General features: G+C 38.2%; 1 protein-coding gene across 2 annotated transcripts in view; it reads right to left on the bottom strand.

Annotated features, from left to right (window-relative positions):
* Positions 1 to 7,068: 7,068 nt before the first annotated feature.
* The window catches only part of RIC1 (RAB6A GEF complex partner 1), a 43,893-nt gene continuing 30,491 nt past the window's right edge, over positions 7,069 to 20,470 (bottom strand). Inside the window, exons 13-26 of one of the 2 annotated variants that reach the window (XM_009890658.1) lie at positions 19,053 to 19,091; positions 18,674 to 18,784; positions 17,987 to 18,076; positions 17,338 to 17,498; positions 16,206 to 16,344; positions 14,207 to 14,323; positions 12,560 to 13,288; positions 12,084 to 12,242; positions 11,840 to 11,973; positions 10,536 to 10,822; positions 9,554 to 9,748; positions 8,102 to 8,279; positions 7,772 to 7,960; positions 7,069 to 7,354 (exon numbers count right to left, since the gene is read on the bottom strand). In XM_009890658.1, coding sequence (XP_009888960.1) covers positions 7,069 to 7,354; positions 7,772 to 7,960; positions 8,102 to 8,279; positions 9,554 to 9,748; positions 10,536 to 10,822; positions 11,840 to 11,973; positions 12,084 to 12,242; positions 12,560 to 13,288; positions 14,207 to 14,323; positions 16,206 to 16,344; positions 17,338 to 17,498; positions 17,987 to 18,076; positions 18,674 to 18,784; positions 19,053 to 19,091 — 2,814 coding nt within the window. The remainder of the gene's footprint in view (positions 7,355 to 7,771; positions 7,961 to 8,101; positions 8,280 to 9,553; positions 9,749 to 10,535; positions 10,823 to 11,839; positions 11,974 to 12,083; positions 12,243 to 12,559; positions 13,289 to 14,206; positions 14,324 to 16,205; positions 16,345 to 17,337; positions 17,499 to 17,986; positions 18,077 to 18,673; positions 18,785 to 19,052; positions 19,092 to 20,470) is intronic. The other variant, XM_009890659.1, reaches the window with a different exon arrangement.

Below are 20,470 nucleotides of genomic sequence, written 5' to 3'. Positions count from 1 at the left end.
TCTGGAGAGACTTCTGGTAATGTAACAGTATTGCACTTTGCTAATACTTTTAGTGGGTTCCTAAAATACAGTTTGTTTTCCCTGAGGAAAAATACCAAGAGAAGTCATCTTTAAAAAGGTGTCTAACCCATGGGATGGGTTTTATAAATACTGTGAGGGATTTAGAATATCTTCCAGATTGAATTTACTAATGCTACAGATTTTTACAAATTAGTATTTTGTTCATCTCACGAGTATTGCCAAATCACATACAAAGCAGATTTTGTGCATGCATCATTATTTTGAGTAAAAGCATACTGGTACTGGGAAGTTTACAGAGCACGTGAAAGAATATTTTGTGAGACTTTACTTTGTGTGAGCTGTGATGGACAGCAGCTCCCTGATCAGGTATTTTTCCTTCAAATTGCGCTGTAATTGTGTACAATAGTGGCAAGAACTGGTTTCATTTGTTGCAAGGTAAATTTGTGAAGATTCTCAACTGACTCATGGATTAGGGAAGGAGGTTTAATTACTGAAATCATAATAAACTGGCCATTATTATCTTAAAACCAGTGGGTCTTTCTACATTAACATGTGCACTAATCATCACTCACTTGATTGTATTGATTTGAAACTACAATCCCTGTATTATGCATTTATTATTTTTTTAAAAAGTGCTATTAATGATTTGAAAAACGGTGTTTTTGTTCATAACTCTTATGTCATGAATCTCAATGGATGTTTCGTACTGTACTGTAGCTGATGCACAGCTAGTTAACTGAGGCTGCACTGATATTTCCCATCTTCCTCAGTTTTGATTATTATCTTGTGTTTTGGCTCTGATTTAAAGCTTTGAAAAAGTGCTGTGTGAAGAATTCGTACTGGGAGCCAAAAATACAAAAATGTCTGTCAGCAATTTCTGCAACTTCAGTGAAGCAACAATTTTTGCTAACTCAGGATTTAACCTTTATTAAATAATTTAATTGAGATGTCTAGTTTGTTATAAATTTCTCTCTTTGTAAATAAAAGTGAAACTTAAATCAGTGAAACCTGATTTTCAGGGTGATTAAAGGTATATTTGTTTTTATTCACTGTACTAATGTTTTATTTAAGCTTGGGGTGGAAATACTGCTAAGCTATACTGGAGTTAGGCAGCTAAAGTTATAGCTATGTGGAAGATATGCATGGCCATTAATGTAAAAATTATCTGAGCTGAGAAATGTTAAAATGAGGGCCCTGGCTGGTTGCCTGGAGAGGGAGGTCCTTCTTGAAAAAAGATGTGGTGTGGAAGAGTCACTGGTAGCAAAGCGAAGTATTTTCTGTAAAACTGATAGTGAGGGCAAATTTGTTGTTGATCACAGGTAGAAAAATAGGATGGAAGATTTTGGTATTTGTTTCAGTGTCCCATCTGCTTCCCCATTCAGCACAAGCAGATTAGTCTTCTGCTACTGTGGTTTATTACTTCTCAAAAATGGTATTGTGTATCTTATTCTGTGAAATACATAAAAAGCAAGCAGCTGGTAATTTTAAGGATAGAAGGGCATGGGAGTAGAAAAAGTCTTTATTCTTAAGTGAGGGCAATAAGCAGCTACTTAATTGGCATTCCCCTATGTTAATCTGAAACAGTTTACATACACATCCTTTTCTAAATTGCTTCACTCTTCCCTAATGCTAGAGTTCTTCCCCGACTTCTGATGTCTTTGAGAATCCGTTATGTTCTTATTAACATATAGAGTACTCTGTTACATATCTATAGGTAAAAAAGCTTCAGAAATAAGTATTTTATCAATGCAAGCATGTGTTTGCAAAGGAGACTGTGCATGTGTGGTTATGCAATCTAATGCAGCATCAGAACCGTACCTCCAGACTACCTGTCAAGTAGAAGTACGCATTTCAAAAAAGAAAGTGTTGGGATAGGTGCAATGAACAGGAGAATTTCAGCTATAGTACACAAAGTGACAGACTGTTGAGCTGAGTGGAGCTGTTCAGTGTTAGCAAGGCCTGTCTTTAATGTCGGTTGGTGTGTAGGTTGGATTGCAGGCCCGTTGGAAAAACACTAACCAAATAGACAGGATCTGACAAGTCTATACAGAGCTAATTGTAGCATGTGGGACAGAGCTGCTGAAGAGTTTGCATGCATGGTAATGCTGTAATGTTTTCTGTGGGGGCTAACCCTAATCTGGTTCTTGGTGATAATATCTGGAAAGAGCCTGGATGACCCATTTTAGAACTTGGTATGTGGTCTTAGTGAAGGGTGGTTAAAAAGCCCTGCAAGATCAGTAACCATAAGGGCTGTCACACAACTCTGTGGCTAGACAATGTGAAGTTGCATGTGACTTCTGTTTTGAAGCTAGAACATGGTTTGACAGTCTTCATGAAAATCTGTTCCATTCTCAGAGGATAAGTTAGTCATAGAAATTCATCAGGCTTCCCTCTTCAATGCAGAAGAGGTTCTGTTGGGCTATGACACTATGGTTCTGTCAAAGCGGCAGATGCAGCTTGAGAACATGCCAAGGATAAAGCTGAGACTTGAGCAAGAAGTATAAGCCAATTTGGGGAGATCTAGTCACTGCTACCTATATTTCAAGCAGGGTGTGAAGCATCACTGGCCATTAACAAAACAGATTTAAAAAAAAAATCAGTTTTAGAAAGCTGTAAGAATCAGTCTTGAAAGTTAGCAATAGTTTGGTTAGAAAGAAATAATTCTGTCAGTCTGGTCTGAGACTCTGGAACAAATACAGGCTTCAAAGCCAGTAAGTACAAGTAAATTTAAGTAACTGTCTTATAAAGCAGCCCATGCATGGTTTACTCAGGGATGTTGCTTTTTCTGTGGGGGTGGTAGGGTATTTCTTTTTATGATAGCTTTTTTGCAAATTATTGTTTCCTGTGAGAGAGTGGTTAGGTGCCTTTTTTCTGACCTGTTTAGCTAGCCTCAGTCTCCAGTTGTGGGCTTTTGTGCTCTTCTTGGTGCTGTCTGGTAGAAAACTCCTTGAGTTTACTTATTTCAGGTGGTACGGGATAAGTAGAAAACTCAGCAAGAGCAGTTGTACCCGGTATGAGAAAGCTCCTCCCTCTTCAGTGTTTAGGCACTGGGACTACTACTACAGTACCTCAACAGTCTTCAGCGCTAGGATAGGAGACTATGGTGAGGCAGTAAGTTGGGTCTGTGGCCTTTTGTTTTTCTTGAGGGCTCTCCTTCCTTCAGTTGAAGACAGCTTACCACCCTCAACAAGTCACCCATTGTCTCCTATAATACCATTATAGCTGTGGACAACTTCTCCCCTCAGCTTATAATAAAAAGAAGGGACCTCTTTTGTACAGGTTCTGGCTAGATGATGCATTCATGTATTTCCCTTTACTTAGCAGTGGATCTCCACCTGTAGGTTACAGACACTGTCGCTCTAAAACCATTTAAATTGGTTGCTTTGGACTAAAATGTACTAGTGAAAAATGAGCTTACTTTGGTTAACAAAAGTGATGGAGAAGATTATCCTCATAAATGTAACTTGACTCAAGCAGTTCTGCACATGTACCCTGTGTGAGAGGAATTTTTTTTTTAAATAGGTAGCGGGGAATCCAGCATTGTTGCTGTTTTTGAGAGGCAATTAGTTTTGTACAGGGTGAGAACCAGATCAAGAAAACTTGATGATATGCAAATGCTGGTGAAGGAGAAAATTGAACATCTTTCTATGACATTAAATGCTGAACATTGAAGTAGGCCAGGCTGGCAAGAACCAGGGCAGCGAGTTTTATGTGAGCTGGATAAGCAAAGTGAGAGAAGAGACAGTGAGCTGGAATTCATAGAAAATGCTGACCCTCAACTGGTTAAATGGTCCGTATTTCCTTTGTTTAGGTTGAGGTAACAGTGCGTAGTTGTAGATGAATAAACCCTTTTGTGGTGGGTTAACCTTAGCTGGGTGCCAGATGCCCAGCAAACTGTGCTCTCATGCCCTCTCCTCAGCAGCCAGGAGAAAATAAGATGAAAACAGCTCATGGGTTAAGACAGGGTTACCATAATAGGCAAAACAAACTGGCCTTGGGGAAAACTAATTTAATTTATTGCCAATTAAAAATAAAGGAGGATAGCAACAAACAAAGGGAAAAATCAAAACACCTTCCCCCACCTTCCCCTTTCTTCCCAGACTCAACTTTGCTCTTGTGCCTCCTCTTCCACAATGGTGCAGAGGTGGTATCAGATGCAGATGCAGGGGTGGTCAGGGATGGTCAATCCATAACAGTTCCTCTCTGCTGCTCCTTCCTCCTCACACTGTTCCTGTGCTCCTGCATGGAGTCCCTCCCACAGGATCCAGTCCTTCACAAACTGGTCCAATGTGGATCCTCCTCTTGCTGGGGTAGGTCCTCCAGGAACAGACTATTCCAGCATGGGTCCCTCATGGGCTGCAGTTCTGCCAGAAAACCTCCTACATGGGTTCTCTGTGGGCTGCAGCTTCATTCTGGGCTCATCCACCTGGTGTGGTGTCCTCCATAGGCTACCGTGTGGATAGCTGCTCTGATGTTGCATCTCACAATGGGTTGCAGGGGAACAGCCCACTTCACCATGGTCTAAAACCATTTAACTGCTGAACAACAGTAGCACAGTAATAAGATACTAGTATTAAGAATGTTAGTATATCAGTTAATAGTTATACTTGTGCAGATCCACAGTCTGTAGGGATCTCTGCTGCAGCACCTGGAGCACCATCTCCTGCTCATCCTTTATGAGCCTGGCTGTCTTCAGGACTATTCCTTGCATTTCTTTTTTCTTTGCTCTTCTCTCTCACAGCTGCCACACAGCACATTTTACCGCATGTTAAATACATTATCAGAGATGGGCTCAGCTGTTGCCATGGTGGGTCTGTTGGAACAGGCTGTGTGTGACACAGGCTCACCAAGGCCACCCCTGCAGCCCCCCTTGCTACCACAGCATTGCCACCTAAACCCAATACACCTCTTTTCAAAACAATGGATGGATGTAACTTCAAAAAGGCACTAATAATGTAATTTTTAACTTAGAAGCTTAGTACCTTCATCCTGTAAAACAGGCCATAGGGGTATGATGTAGCAAACAGCCAATCTTCATCAGGTAGTTTCCTTGAGCGCTTTGTTTCTCTGAGACAACCTACTTGAATTCTGATAATTTACTGCCAATGGCTTGAAGTCAGAAATAGTTATTTTCCACAGGAGTAACTTCAAGTAAAGTTGAATACATATCTTTTAATTACAGGTATAACAGCAGTGAAATTGAAATACAAAATTAGCACATAAGATTTGCATAGAGATAGTTACTACTAAAGTAGTACAAACTTCTAAAATTTCACAACTAAAAAGATTTAACTGCTAAACAACAGTAGCACAGTAGTAAGATACTAATATTAAGAATGTTAGTATATCAGTTAACGTATGTGTTTACTTGTACAGATCCAAAACCTAAACAGCAGAAAGCTGACCAGGATGGGCTTGGCTTACATCATTACCACAGAATCACAGAAAAATATTAAATTGAAGCACAGTTTTTATTTCTTTTAATATAGATTAAGCAGGTTTTTTATCATAAAAAAGCTTTAAGTATCCCCTTATAACAATAATGGATTTTGACGTCAGATCACAACAGGCTTGTAGGTATGATAGACATATCTGTAACCAGTAGCTACAATGCAGATGAAGCTTAATGCTGGACTCTTGAACCACCTTTCTTTCCCATAACTTCAAGATTAGTTTCAACTCTTAAATGGAAATTCAAGCTGCATTCACTAAAATCTCCAGCTTTCCAAGTAATACTCGCAATTATTGCACTTGTACTGGTTGTGTTGGCTTAGTAAAGCCATTCTAAAGCAACAGTTTAATATTTGTACATTTTAAAGCACTTGATCTTATCTACAAAGGAAACAAAGATGATAAAAATCACAATTTATTTCACCTTAATTGTGAATATTCTTAATTTTCAGAGTTTAAAATGTATGCACATTTAGTAACTACACTAGAAAAGCAACAGATGCTATAACTACCCTATGATGACTAGTTTGGTCCATGTCAGTAATCAAGTGATGTTATAAAAAATAAACTAGTTTATTTTGTATAAAATGAGTAATGTTGCATTTTTGTTCAGATTGCACAGTACAAACAAGCTAATATCTAAATTAATACTGTTACAGGTAGTTATTACATAGGAACAGCAGCTAGAAAAAATAAGTACCTCCAAGCAACAGACTTCTGCAGCCAGCTTTCCATAACATTGTATGAAAGTTAAATAGGTTTTAGTTACAAGTATGCATATTATAAAATGTTTGAAAAATGTTTACGTATGAGCTGTTAAACTAATTTTCCATAGCAAGAGTATATGATGATTATTTACATTTAAAAAAATCCATTTTTCAGAAAAGAATTTACAATGAAATAAATAACCTTCAGCAATCCCTTAAACCCAACTACAAGATCTGTAAGTGGCAGTAAAAAACAGGTAAGCCACCTTGTGTCAATGTTAGGTCAGTGAAGTATGCCTCATCCAGAAAGAAGTGCAACTCTGCTTTAACTTTACTAGTCATCTAGAATCATGCACAATACATACAGGTACCTTCAAATGCGGTACAACCTTGAGTATTTGTACAAGAGTATTCACAAAAACATACAATATATTTTACAGTCCTTTAATACAAAATATGGATATCAAACCAATCTGAACTGCATTGATCAGACATTTCTTAGGCAGGCAAGCTGCGTAGGATAACAGTTTTTAAATTTAATCCCCTCTTCGCCTTTTAAACTCAAGCAAAAGATAAGTAGTTTCTTCAGAACACGCGTTGGTGATGTGAAGGTACTGATGAAGATTAGCTGAACCTGTCTCCATATGTAGTCACTGTCTCTCAACACTCTGAAGTATCAGAACCTAAAGCTGCAGTCTGAAGATTGCATAAAAAAAACCCTTGCCTCCTTGTGAAATTAGATGAAACTGCTGCTTAATTATCCCCACTAAATATTTCAAAGATTGAAATATTAAAAAAAAAAAAAGAAATAGTTCACATCCAAAACATGGAAGCATGTCTAAGAGCTGGTTTGCTTCCTCTCACACCTGATGCTTGGGAAGTTGTTCATTTAAGACACAATACAGTCATAACTGCCTTCTTGGAATGAATCCTCATCCTCTGTCTTAGACTTGTCCTCTTCATGCCTGCTTGCATTGATGTTGCCAGCATCACTCTGAGGATTAGTGCCATGGCTAGATGAAGTCCTGCTTTCCTCAGCTCTGGGGTTCGCTTGTTCGGTAACCTTAGAAGGATTCACTGGCTGAAAAGCTTCAGGCTGTACTTGCTCTTCTGCTATTTCACTTAGTTTCTGGATCTGTGGTTTGATGATATTTAGAAATGGCTTGTACCCAGGGCTAGGAAAATAATAGCATAGAACACCATGAGTGCATTAAAAAAATACCACTTCTGTCATATGCCTGAAAAGCAGCATTTACTGGGAGATGTTTAGTAGAAATGACTATGGTCTATAATCCTTCCTGTACAGAAACTCTCTTTTTTTAAAATAGAGGGAAAAAGTCAACCATAATCAGACAATAAAAGTTGGGGGTTTGGTTGTTTTGGGATGTTTTTTTGTTTGTTTGGGGGGGTTTTTTTGGTGTTTTTTTTTTTTCCAGTTTGATATCAACTGTATTAAGTGACTACCCTCAAATTTTCTGCAAAAGTGCTTTTAAATAATTGTTTCAGCTAGGGCTGAGATAATTCAAAGTTACTTTTTAAGTAACTAATTACCTACAAGTGGAATGAAAACAAAGGTGGAAAATAACACTTACCAATCTGTAGAAGCCCATTTGTCAACAGCAGATAGGCCAGTCTTGATATTCTGACAGATTTCTCTATCAATATCAGAGGATTGCATTATACTGAAAACCTGGTTGATTACTGAAGATTCTCTGAGGATAAGGCCTATAATAATACACCAATCCAGACATCCCGCTTCCATGAAGATATGTAGCAAGTACCTGCATGGAAATAACAGTCTACTTATTTATTTTTCCACTCTGAAGACAGAATCCCAGTGTCATTCTGTAGACAGCGTTTCTTTCTACTAATGCTGCGTATTAGTCATTCTAAGTTTCAAATGCAAAAACTACATTACTTACCGCAGCTGGACCTGCGACTTGTGCGGCCCTTTACTAGCCAGTTCTAGAGAGATATGTTCAAGCTCCGACTGAGTTAAACTTAGACTGGAGAAGTTTTCATCCACCATGGTCCAGTCACCATCCACCATAGAACTTGTTTCAGTCAGGTCTGTTGCTGAACCTATGCTGCATTCATCACCTATCAAAAACACTCAGAAACATAAGGAAAAAAGAAACTACTTACTTTAGTAAGACTCAGAACTTCTGAACTACTTCCTACAGAAATTGAAAAATTACACAGTAATGCTTTGCTGTGTATCACAGTGCTAAGAAGTTACTTCAGGCCATCCCACTCCAGCTTGCCACACTACATGGGAGAACTATTATTTCAGGAATGCAGTAGTTTTTCTATCAAATAAAAATAATTCTGCAAAATGATATCAATAAGGGATCCCAAAGATGTGTTGGCAATCATTGTAAGAGCACAGTGACAGCCTCTACTATAATCCTAGAAACAAGTCTGTAGGAAGGGCTGCAGTCTACCTAAAGATACTGCTTTCTTAACCTTTAAGTTTATTAAAAATGAAGATGCCATAGCAAGTTTTTTTCTTCATACAAAACCCTGAAGATTCTGAATGCTTGGGAACATAAATAATTACCTGCACTAACTACAAAAAGAAGTGTTTCTAATAAATAGATGAAGAGTAAAGGTAGCCACAGAATTTGCACAGGCACAGGAACAGTAACAGTTCACGCTTAGGTACATAGGTCTTTCCCCTAATAAAGAGGAAATCATCACATGATGTAGACACTATTGAAAACATTGCTCTATGCTTGAGGACAAGAGGGAGTAAACAAAAAACCAAACCAGAGATGAATGGTCAGACTAACATTTCCTGTCACTGACTGTGGTCAGAAAAGATGCATAGAGAATAAAATTCCCCTTTGTACTTTCATAAGCCATACATTTGAGCTTTTAAAAAGTCATTTAAACAAAGCCATAGGAAAAAAGAAAACTACATGGGACTACAATTTCCTAAACTTCCTCGATAAATAATGTATCTAACACCTTTCTAAAAGAAATCCAAAAGCACAAGCTTCATGCATTAAAACAGTGCCAACCTGTGCAAGAGGCCAACCTGCGCAAGAGCCAAAGAACTTGGAACACTCTTCCTAGCCAGACTGTAAAAATACTAAATTTTAAGTTTCCACCACAGACAGGGACTTCAGCAAACATCAATTCCATATTCTGCTTCAAGTACTTCAAGATGTATGTCACAGCCATAATCCTCCTGTTGTAAAAATCTCAGTTCACTTTTCAACAAATCCTCCTTTTTTTGTTGTTTTTGTCTGAATTGTGGTTATCAGCAGTTGAGAAGCAACAATACAGCAGTGGCATGCAAGTATCAAAATATAAGCCTGTACTTCCAGGTGCATTTTTCCAATGAGCAGACAGAAGGAAGAGTGACTAACCTTTACTTAGCAAAGGAGAAAGGAATGCATCTTGCATGTGTGGTCCATGGGATGAAACCGTGTCAAGCTCTCTCTGAGAGGAGCCAATAGTGCCAAGCCAGCTGCGACTCCGAGGTGTGTTTGAAACCCCTGTGTCCATTTCCATGTTTACAAAGGTGTCTGCAGACTGAGATTTTAACAGCTGCTCCCCTACAGCTGAAAAAAAAAAAGAACCCACCAAAGGACAGGTCATGTAACCATCAAAAAGGCAATTTGGAAAGTCCTCTCCAGGCATTACAGGAAGCTAAAACTTGTATCTAAGTCAGTATTCAATTAGTTTGCTAAGGGATCACCAAAAGCAAGGGAATGCAGCAAGTTTAGGTCTTTCATGAATTTCTGATCAGCTTTTTAGGTCAGCAGTGGCATAAAAGAAATACCAGCTGATAAAGCGTTATCATCAATAGAACTACACAACCGTGCTGCTACTACCAAAACCAGGAAGGTATGGCATCTAGTATCAACTTTGCCCTAAGAAGGTAAACTGGTGAACTGAGAGATCAATAATACAAAGGAGGTTTGCAGCAAGTTCTCAAAATTCTTACCCCGTAACACAAAGCAAATTTCAAATATTAGGAAGTTACTTTTTAAATATAGGAAAGTTACTCAAATCCTCATCTAAAGACTATAAGAATGTAGACTTTAGTAATTTTCTGTAGCACAATTTACATCAAAGAGCAATATCCACATTCAACTCAACATCTGCACACGTGATACCCAGTTCAGGGCACCCAAGAAAGCAAGAAACCTCAACAGAACAGTGATGTCATCAGAATACACAAAAGATGCTGTCTGTGCTAAACAAAAACCCTGTGAGAAAGCTTTGCAGGTGGCAAGCCTCAGCCTGTGCTTTGCTTGGCTGAACTGAGGAAGGACAGATTCAGACTGATGGGTGTAGGACTGCAATAGAGAAACTCAGTCCAAATCAACTCAGATGTTACAGCACCTGTCTTGTACTTTCCATTCTTGAAAGGTGAATTAACGGACGAAGCTGGTATGACTGGAAATGGCCAGAGGAAATCCTTGTGGAGCTTCTTCAAAGCAAACACAAAATCCTCCACGCGGGCAGCTCTGGTTCGCTCCTTGCACAGCCAACCAATCAGCTCAAAGCCTAACTGTGCAGCAAAGCAGCCAAGGTCTTTCAGCTTGATTTCTTCTAGCAGACGCCGAGCGTGCCGCCAGAGCATCATGTCAATGTACATGTTCTCGGCACAGTCACTGTCTTTACTCCATCTATAGAGAGACCACAGGACAGTGACATTAAGACTGCTAATTTCAGTGGTAAAGGCTGTTTGTGGGCCACAACCACAGTACGCTGAGTGACCAGAATAGTAGTTGGACCTTTCTATGCACCAACAAAAGCAGTTTCCACTATTCCCTGCTACTTATGTTCTCTAAAACATCCCTTTGCCTCAACAGGTAAGTGAAATAAGGCAAGGACGTAACAACAGCAGCAGTGTCCATAGAGTATTAAACTATTAGCAATGCAGAAAAAAAAAGTAAAGGAGAAAAGGCAGATGCCATTGCAAAGTGACTTCTGAGAAGCAGGTTTAGAGAACAAGTAAAGTATTAGTCTAGGACCCTTAAAATCAAAACTCATAGTAGTTTCTATGGAAAATTACTAAATAAAAGCATTTGAATTTTTACTAAGATTTCTTTGAAAGTCTTATATGGGGAGAAAAAGAAGCCAAAACCAAGATAATAATGAATCTCAACTCAGTGCTGCTTCTGAATATTAATACCAATCAATATGAATTCTGTATACAGCCGTTTAAGAGCAATTCACTCCAAGTGAATGCTACATTTATGGCTTGGCAACACACTACTAAATCAAGATGTACACAGTATCACAGTGCAACGTATACTATCATCCTGCAGTACTGTGAGCTGTTCAAGATGTTTCTTTCAGCAAAACAGATCCTTTAAATACAAAGACATGGTCTCATTAGCTATTTAAATTACTACATATACATCCAGTGGATTCAGAGGCTTTCAGTCAGCAATATCCATGCAAGTGTGTCTGTGTATATACACACACATACATTCACATGTGTGAGAATATATTCTCCCAAGAACGTAAGAGAAAGGCACAGACATTACAAGAGTCAGGAAAAGACAAATGCAGAAGGATGTGGAGGGAGACTATGACAAATCTAATTCTATCATATAACGTACTTCTGTAACTTAAACTGGTAAGAGAGTTAGTACGGTACTTAAAGTGAGAAAGGAGAGGGCATTATCACCAATTACCTTTTTCCAGATGGGCCAGAAGGCATACTCAGTGTTTTTGTCAAGTTAAATTTGCCATGGAGATTCTCTGCTGATTGGGATAAACTAATGCTGCGATGTCTGAAGAACTCAAAGCCACTACTTGAACTGGGTTCCTAAAACCAAGAAAACCCGAACATACAATCAAAGGAGCAAACATGCTATATAACAGAAAGATTAATCATACAGGGTCTGATGCACAGTATTTACTATTTTCATCACAAACCTGAGTTGTTGGTGTAGCTGGAGGTGTCTCTGTTTCTCCAGAGCCAATGGCTTTAAGAAATCTGATCATATGACGACAAAGATCCCACTTTCCCTGCTCTAAGGCAGTATTAAACAGGAGAGTAGCGTGTTGTCTGCTAACTGCTGGAACTTCCATATTCTGCAAGCAACAAAACATAATCAAGTCATTTGCTTTTGCTATCGAGCAACAAAAGCCCTATTAAGTCAAGCCACATCATGTCACATTCAAGTATATCAGAGATTAGAAGAAGCGAATGTCATGCTATTATTTTCCTTTCTGTAACAGTAAACTACTTACATTGCATGATATTCCCCCTCTTCATAACTGACATAATCTCAACAGAAAAATGTTAAATTGAAAATTTGTTTAACGTGTAACTTTGGAATGACAATATTTTTTAAGTACTACAACTTTATTAAGTATGACACCTCTCGCAATATATGAGGTACCATTACCTGTAGGATAATAAGATAAGAGGCAGCTGTGTCCAAGTCCTGGGCCATTAAGCACTCTTCAAATAAGTCCTTCGGGTTTCCAACAGCAGCAAAAAGGTAATTCCACAGGGCATATTCTGTCTTCCTAGCACAATGAACAACTGTCTGCAGGAAGAGGGGGAACTCTGTAATGAACTTCGCCACAGTGGGAAGCAGAGGGTCGGGAATCGGTTCCCGCGAGGTAGCTTCTTCTTCCAGCACTTCATGAAGCATCAGTTCTAGTACGTGAGGAAAGTATGGTAACGTGGCACAAGAGTGGGCCAATAGCAAGGCTTGTTCACCGAGGTTCCTAACCAAAAGCTGGCGTAAAATGTGATGGAGGTAGATCTGAGAGGTTCTCTCAACAATGGAGAAAGGAAAGAGAACCTCTAAGTGTTCTCTAGCACTGGTTTGAGTGTATAAACAGTCATAGAGCACAGTGTCATTAACAGCACCAAGAACCAAGGCATCTTCAAACAAAACAGCCAATGGGTATATGTTGATGTGGAAAGGCAGCATGATCCGTCTTGACAGAAAGGAATGTGGTTTTCGATGATCTCTGGGAAACAGGGGAAGCCAGACTTTCATACCTGCCCCACCACAGCTGAGCCACAGAGCCTCCAATAAGTGGCGTTTCTGTTTGTTGACCCTGCAGGTAGTCCATACATTTTCAACAGACTGGGCTAGGACAACTGGAGCACAAAAAGGCAGCTATTTAAAAAAAAAAAAAAGAAAAAATAATCAGAGTTATCAGAATTAATGATTTTTTTTTAACCCTCTTCACGAGAACTCTTTTTTTCAGCTAAGAACTACTCACTTCAAAACATGTTATTCTTCTAACAAAGAAGAAACAAATCTGCTTAACTGCACCCTCCCACCTGGGAAAACACCACTTACTATTTATTTGAACTCAAGAGACATATCTTTAATTTTTTTTAACCTCCTTATACTTAGTCAGGAAGCCAGAGAAGTGAAAATAAGGGAGGAAAATAAAAACCTGCTCTCTGCTTCTTCAGTTAGCCAAGAGCCAAATCTAGAACTGACAACATTACTACAAACACCAAATTTGCTAGTATTTGACTGAGCTGCAAACAACTCTATCTAAACTTTTCAGGTTTTACGCTCCCAAAGTGCTTGTTTCATGTAGAAATGTTTTTCATCAGCACAGAAAAACTGGAAAGTTCAGTCATTGCTTTCTATTATTGTTGTTTTTAGGAACTTTGTAAACATACTCTGCAAAAAAGATAGCGTTCCATAAACACACAGAACAGTTTTAGATAGACTGGAGATTTTCTGTCATCAGCGTGTAACAAATTTGGCACAGGACCTTTATGATTAAAACTCGTATCTTTGACTGCAACACAAGGAGTAAACGCAATAGTAAATACTTTAACTAGACATTCACACAATTAAGTAGTAGTGTTCCACAGATTCTTAGAGGGGAAAAAAAAACCAAACAACATCACAGGAGCAGTGATTTACTTCCAGCTAACAATTCAGCCTGTAAGTGTAGATACTGCCTTACGTTATAGACCTCTTCTTATGCCTGGACCACTCCCTTCCACAACTTCTTCAGTCACTGATAACATCTTTGAAGCCATACACAATATTCCACATATATTCACTCACATGCTTCCTTTGATTAGGATTATTATCCTTATCTCGTATCTGGGGTCCAGATCGATCCCTTTGCAACATGATGAGTTGTCCTGCTAAGTTTAGCATAATACTTTCAGCCTCACAAGCCTAAGGATAAAAAGAGTATTACACAAATTATTTAAGCTTTTTGAATGCATGATTTTACCCATAACCACAAAACAAACCCAGAATAAGAAGAGTAAATTAACTGCACTGCTGTACAGAGGTGACTAACAACCAAATTCAGTGCTGAAGGACTCAGAAAAATGAAGTAGAACTGAGTATCTACAGATAGATTCATTTATGCAGTTCTTGTGCAAAGGAGTAAGTACTGGAAGGTTTCTTGTTCACTAGACTCATTCCATGTGTTTATTTGATATGGGCTTTTTCCAACTATACCTGTTGGCATGGGCAAGCCACCAGTATTTTAAGAAAAATAAAGCTCTGTATTCTTATCAGTATCACCACTATGATTGCCAGTATCTGACTGGAAAGACTAACACTGGTACATAAGCCAAAAACAGTTGAGCCACATTTGTAGAGCATCTTGAACTTTTAGAAGCTGCAGTTAGAGAAAAATCTTTCTAATTAGGTATACTAAGAAAGCAAAATATTCTTTCTAGAGATTTTTTTCAGAACTGTTTCATGTTAATTTTAAACCAAGTCACTGGAGCTAAAACTAAACTTCAGGCACAGCATAGTATTAAAACACATGGGCAGAGGGCCTGTATGGTAAATTTGCAGCATCAGGGGTTAAGGTCGCTAATAGGTAACAACACTGAAAAGGCTGACACGCTCCACTAAGTCACGCACATTGCTTTGTCTACAGTGCAGTGTCACATTCAGTGATAACATTAATAATTTTCTTTTGATCAGGAGGGTTGACGAAGTTTGAAGATACAGGCTCTTAGTTACAAAGAAAAGGGGTGATATTTGTTCAGTCTGAAGCTAAGTTTAAAACATTCCTAGCGCTCTAAAAGTTTCAGTAGCTTTTTCTCAAAATTGGGAAACACCATAGGTCACGTAGTTCAGCAGTGAGGATGCTGTCTCACGGCAAGATGGACTAGAAAACCACAAGCATGTTGCCTTTTATGCCCTTGTCTAAGATCGTATCAAAGTCTCAGGACACATGTGGGACATTAAATTAGAATGAACTGAAGGAAGCAAGTGCAAACCTTTAGATTTTACGTATGTGCTATTGCTTTCGTATCTGCCAGTGGCACTGGTAGGTGGAGGAAAAATAGGCACCTTTGTATGTCTATGGCCGGCCTCACAGACAACACAACTTACAAACTATCTTTAGGTAGCTGCTCTGATGAGAAAATACACTTCATACTGCAGCTACTCAAATAGTTAAGCTTAATGTGTTTACACCACAGACAACAAAAACCCAAGTTCTCTTGCAGTGTGCTTTCAGTGGCCTGAATAATTTTCCGGAGTTAGACACGGATTCACCTTCTCATCTTAGTCACTTTTTGGCTGTTGGCCTATCTCCTGACATAACCAATGGGAGAGATTATCTTACTTTATTTTACTGTAGTAGGAAATAGATTAGAAGTAACCTTATGGGGTCATATGACATCTTTTCCTTTTTTTTCTGTCTATTCTTTGAGTAATGGACCTGTTGCTGCAAGAAAGGCACTTCCTAATGCCACGGATTGCTCTGGTGTTCTACTTTTAATACACAATAAACATACTGTTGACATAGTTAAGTTTAATTTGTCCTCCAAGATTTGGCCCCAAACTTTACAAGGCGACAAGAGAAGCTATGAAATAGAAGTAAGAGTTTGGATTTTATTTCTACCACCCCTGCCTTCAGTTCACACATAGAATGTCTATGTAACAAGTATTGGAAAAAACATGTTCTGCATCTTACCACACAGCAAAACCAGTGATTTATGATCAGGTATCAGCCAGGTAACCTCTGAGGACTAAACTAACAAATCCAGGCACCGATTCTTTCAAATTTTGAGCACTATAGACCTGTTACCTGTTGAGGCATCTTCAAGGTGATGCCAGTCTCTGTCCTCACCGATGTCAATGTAACAGACACTACAAGAAAAGGATGAGGAATGTACCGAGACATGGACACTTCTTGAAGAACTTGGATACTGGCAGTAGGGTTAAGACTGAAAGGAAAAATGACTAGGTTTAGCAATTTTAAAATAGTATTCAACATAGAATTAATATCTTGAAGTAAACCTAATGAAAATAAGCAACGTAACCTCAGCAAAGTTTACTGTACAGACCCAAATGACTTTCCTTTAACCACAAATCCTACAAGCCCACATATCTACTCTACATAAAGTTACCAAATAAACCTAAGCTGGGCTTCTTTATCTTGGTAGTTCTGGGGAATACAGCTATGAGTGGATAGAAGACCACATCAGATACTTCAGACTCTATTCACCCTTCAATAAGACAATTCCAGGGTTTAGATTTTGTTGGGAGTCTTCTTTGAAAAGTATTGAAAATATTTTCCTCTGAAACAGATCAACAACTTGCTTTCTGCTTAAAAAAAAACACCAATAGGTCCCTTCTTGCTGAAACCAAGATACCATAACTGTAAGAAAAATAACCTGCTTAGGCACTTCAAAAACTATCTGGGAACCTTTATCTCCTCCTTAGGTTAACTAATCTTAACTGTCTGAAAGCATCTGGCTCTTACATTGCTACTTCTTTTGCACAAAAATACCTCCCCACAACCACACCACAGACAAAACTTTCTCTCTTCATCTTTGCTACTCCGCTGCCACTTTCACCAATTCCTACTTCTAATGTTAGAAACATTTTTTATTAAAATATTCAAACATGTGGGTGCTACCTTTTTCTTCCACTTACATTCAGTTTTCAAGTTCCTGTCAGCTAGAACTTGTCTGTACAGACAGCTGGAAACGCATGCTCTCAGTCATTACCTCCACACCTAATGTGCGTATCTGCATGCAAGTAACAACACTCCAGAACTATCACTTGTGGATACAGGTAACACTTACCCCTCTGTATTTTAAAAATCTGACTCCACAAGTTATCAAGCAACTCCATATTATTGTTAAGAATTTACTCAGACTGAGAACAGATTTACAAGTACATTACTGCAAAAGCATTTAAATATTGACACTCACCCTTCAGGCCTTCTCTCAATACTGTAAAGGCAAATGGAACAGTCTGCTCTGAACAATATTACAATGTCCCGGAAAACACTCAGTAGTAACGTGTCTGCTTGCACTTTGGTGATGTGTGCAAATGCATTGTCAAGATTAGATGTTCGCAGGTAGATTCTCAGCTACAAGGTAAACAAGTAGTTTGAATATAGGTTCTGTTTACCAAAAAATAGTCATTCCATGTACCATTATTTTCTTTTTTTGTATAACAGCTGTCAAGGATTTCTAGCAAGACACATTACTGGGTTTTTGTTTCATCAAATGTTACATCCATTGCATTATATTATTGCATCCAAAGTGGTTAAAGAACAGTACAGCCAAATCTGAAGTACTAAACAACAAACATATGGAAGGCATTTTAGTCATTAGTTTTATACTAACATGCAACAATGCCACAAAGTTATCAGAACAATGAGTAGATTCATTGTAGTCAGCAGAAAATAGTTTTTAATATAAAAATAAGGTTTTCTGCAAAGAATTGCTTCCTATTAATAAAGAATTTCTGAACATGACCAAAAGCTACCAACTTATCAAGCTTCTCATATTTATGATACTACTGTAGAACAGGTCAGGTATTCCAATTTATTTACTTTGAAGAAAAATACCTCACCTCTTCCTGGTGATCATTTAAATTATAACATGCAAGAACAATGAAGTCATTCCACCACGCCAAGCCACCTGTTACCATCATATTCTGCTCCTGAAAAGAAAAAAAGCAAGCAAATTACATGTATGTGTGTATTTTTTATATACTTATACACACACACACACATATTCTATGGGTAATTTCTGAAAGCTGTATGTGATCTCTATAAGCTTTGCTGATAGTGGCAAGACAATCTATGTATATGAAGTTTTTATTGTTTAAAAAACCCAAAGTACTAAGGAATAATACATAAAGGACAAATATCGTCTCACAAAACACAGCTTCACAGTTCCTTACGCTACGAGCATCCCTGAACTCTCTCAGTTAGCTTTCTGCTTCTGGCCAGAATTTACAAGCTTGGCATCCAAAGCTACATATCACACAAACTCTCAAATAAGACATATGGGAGTGTCTGATTATATGCACTTGGATTGGAAAACCTTTTAATAATCAGACACAAATTACTGTGCCAAAGCCACAAGGTATGTGTTTCAGCCATTTTATGAAAAACAAATGCAAAAACAGCATCCCTAATCCTCAAGTATGTCTACAGGTTATTCGAATAAGATATTTTTTCATTTTCTTCAAGAGTCACATTCCAACAAATACAACCTCACCAGTATACCTAAATAAAGTACCATAACCCCTCACCTGGGTAATGTTTCCAAACAGCTTCCATTTTTTGGTGAGTAAAGAATAATGTGCAAAACCAAACTTGCCAACAACAGCTACATTCTGTCCAAGCTTGTCAATAGCTGAAAACTGTTCAAAGAGAAAAATCCCAGAACTTCAGAAGGGAACTTATTTAAATGATATATCCTATCCAAGTACATCACTACAACGCAATACAATGTCAGAGTCAAAACTTGTAAAGTATCTTCATGTTTTCTACTTTACTGCCTAATACATATTCTTCTTTCTGCAATTTAAAACAATGATTTCATCTTCCAGAGCTCATCCAACCCTAAGGGACAGTTATAAAAACTCAGTATTTTTAAGGAAGCAAGAACATATTCTTAAAATAACTCACCCTTATAGGCCAGTTGCTCTCTAGATATGTACTATGAATCTAAAAAAAAAAAAAAACAGAAAACCAAAACCACATAACTATACCAAGCATCATTAAAGTAGTGATTAATTGTAATATTCTAAAGGAATTTGTAGAATGTCCATGTTTTTCCAAAACACAGGCTGAAAGGTTTTTAGTGTTGGGATTTCCTTTTTAAATACAGTTACTTCCCTTCCACCCACCCCCAAAAGTTACTGAAGCCTAAATATTAGCTTGTTTTTAATACAAGAAATACAGAAATGCATTAACAACATACAACAGCTAATACTATATTACAGAATGATAGTAAAATTTGCTATGTTCCCCCCGCTAGGTACTTCTCATCCAACATTCATGGGAACATACAAGTTTTGATATGCACAGCATTCAGAAGATACTGTCAAAGTTGGGTGAAATTTCTAATTCCATCAGAAATACACACCAGCACATCCAAAAGCCTTTTCAGGAGAGCACTTGACTGGGATATGTCAAACTACTCTTGATCCTGGATTCTTCATGTCACATGGGATGACACAAATCCAGGTTCAAACTCCAGTCCTTGGTGTGATACAAGGCCGTAAGGCTCATTACCCAGCCACCGGCTGTTCTCATGGGCATGTTGCTCCCCACAGTAATTCCAATTTGTCTTAGTTTTATTCCTACACAGAATAAGGACTTCGCCCTCCTGTGCCACTTTCAGAAGACAGAAGAGCTACCTGGCCAGCTAAAGTGGAAATTCAACAGTATCTAGAACCTGACATAAACAGCATTTGACTCTAGGCATATAAGAATACTGATTCATGTGCTATGGGAAAAACAAAATCTCAGGGACTTTTTAAAAACTTTTATTTAGAAAAATATCTACCAATTCAAGTGTGGAAGAAAACACACTAGAACTACAGATTAAAAGTTACTGAATTTTTCCTCTGTATTGCAGAGAAAATAGAATCTGTGCCATTACTACACCTGAAAATAATTCACAAGCTTGATGTTGTGAATTTTTAATTACATGCTTAAATAGATGCCATCTAAGACTGCTTGAAAACATAGCCAAAGTCCAAAGGCTGCATTCATCAGTGGAATATGCTTAAAGCAATTTACATAAATAACAGAACAAATCCCTAAAGGATTTCTTGCACATTGCACTTGTTGTCCCTTTCAGCACATAGGAAAATAATTTAACTACTGCCTCCTGAAGTCAAAAAGACTTTTTTTTTGGCTAGGATGCAAACTCACAGCCACAAGGCTGACATGGCCAACATTCCTCTACTGTTTGGCAATAAAAGAGCTGTACCAGGGGAAACCCAAGAGGCAATAAAAAGTAATGACCTCATACTAGAGGAAAAGGGTATGGCAGAGAGTGACGAGATCAGCTGCAAATTCCAGTCCTATAAACTCTC

The sequence above is a fragment of the Charadrius vociferus genome, unplaced genomic scaffold (genome assembly GCF_000708025.1).
Source record: "Charadrius vociferus isolate BGI_N301 unplaced genomic scaffold, ASM70802v2 scaffold188, whole genome shotgun sequence".
NCBI classification, from domain to species: domain Eukaryota; kingdom Metazoa; phylum Chordata; class Aves; order Charadriiformes; family Charadriidae; genus Charadrius; species Charadrius vociferus.
The sequence above is the reverse complement of the archived record's forward strand: the minus strand, read 5'-3'. Positions and strand labels throughout refer to the sequence as shown.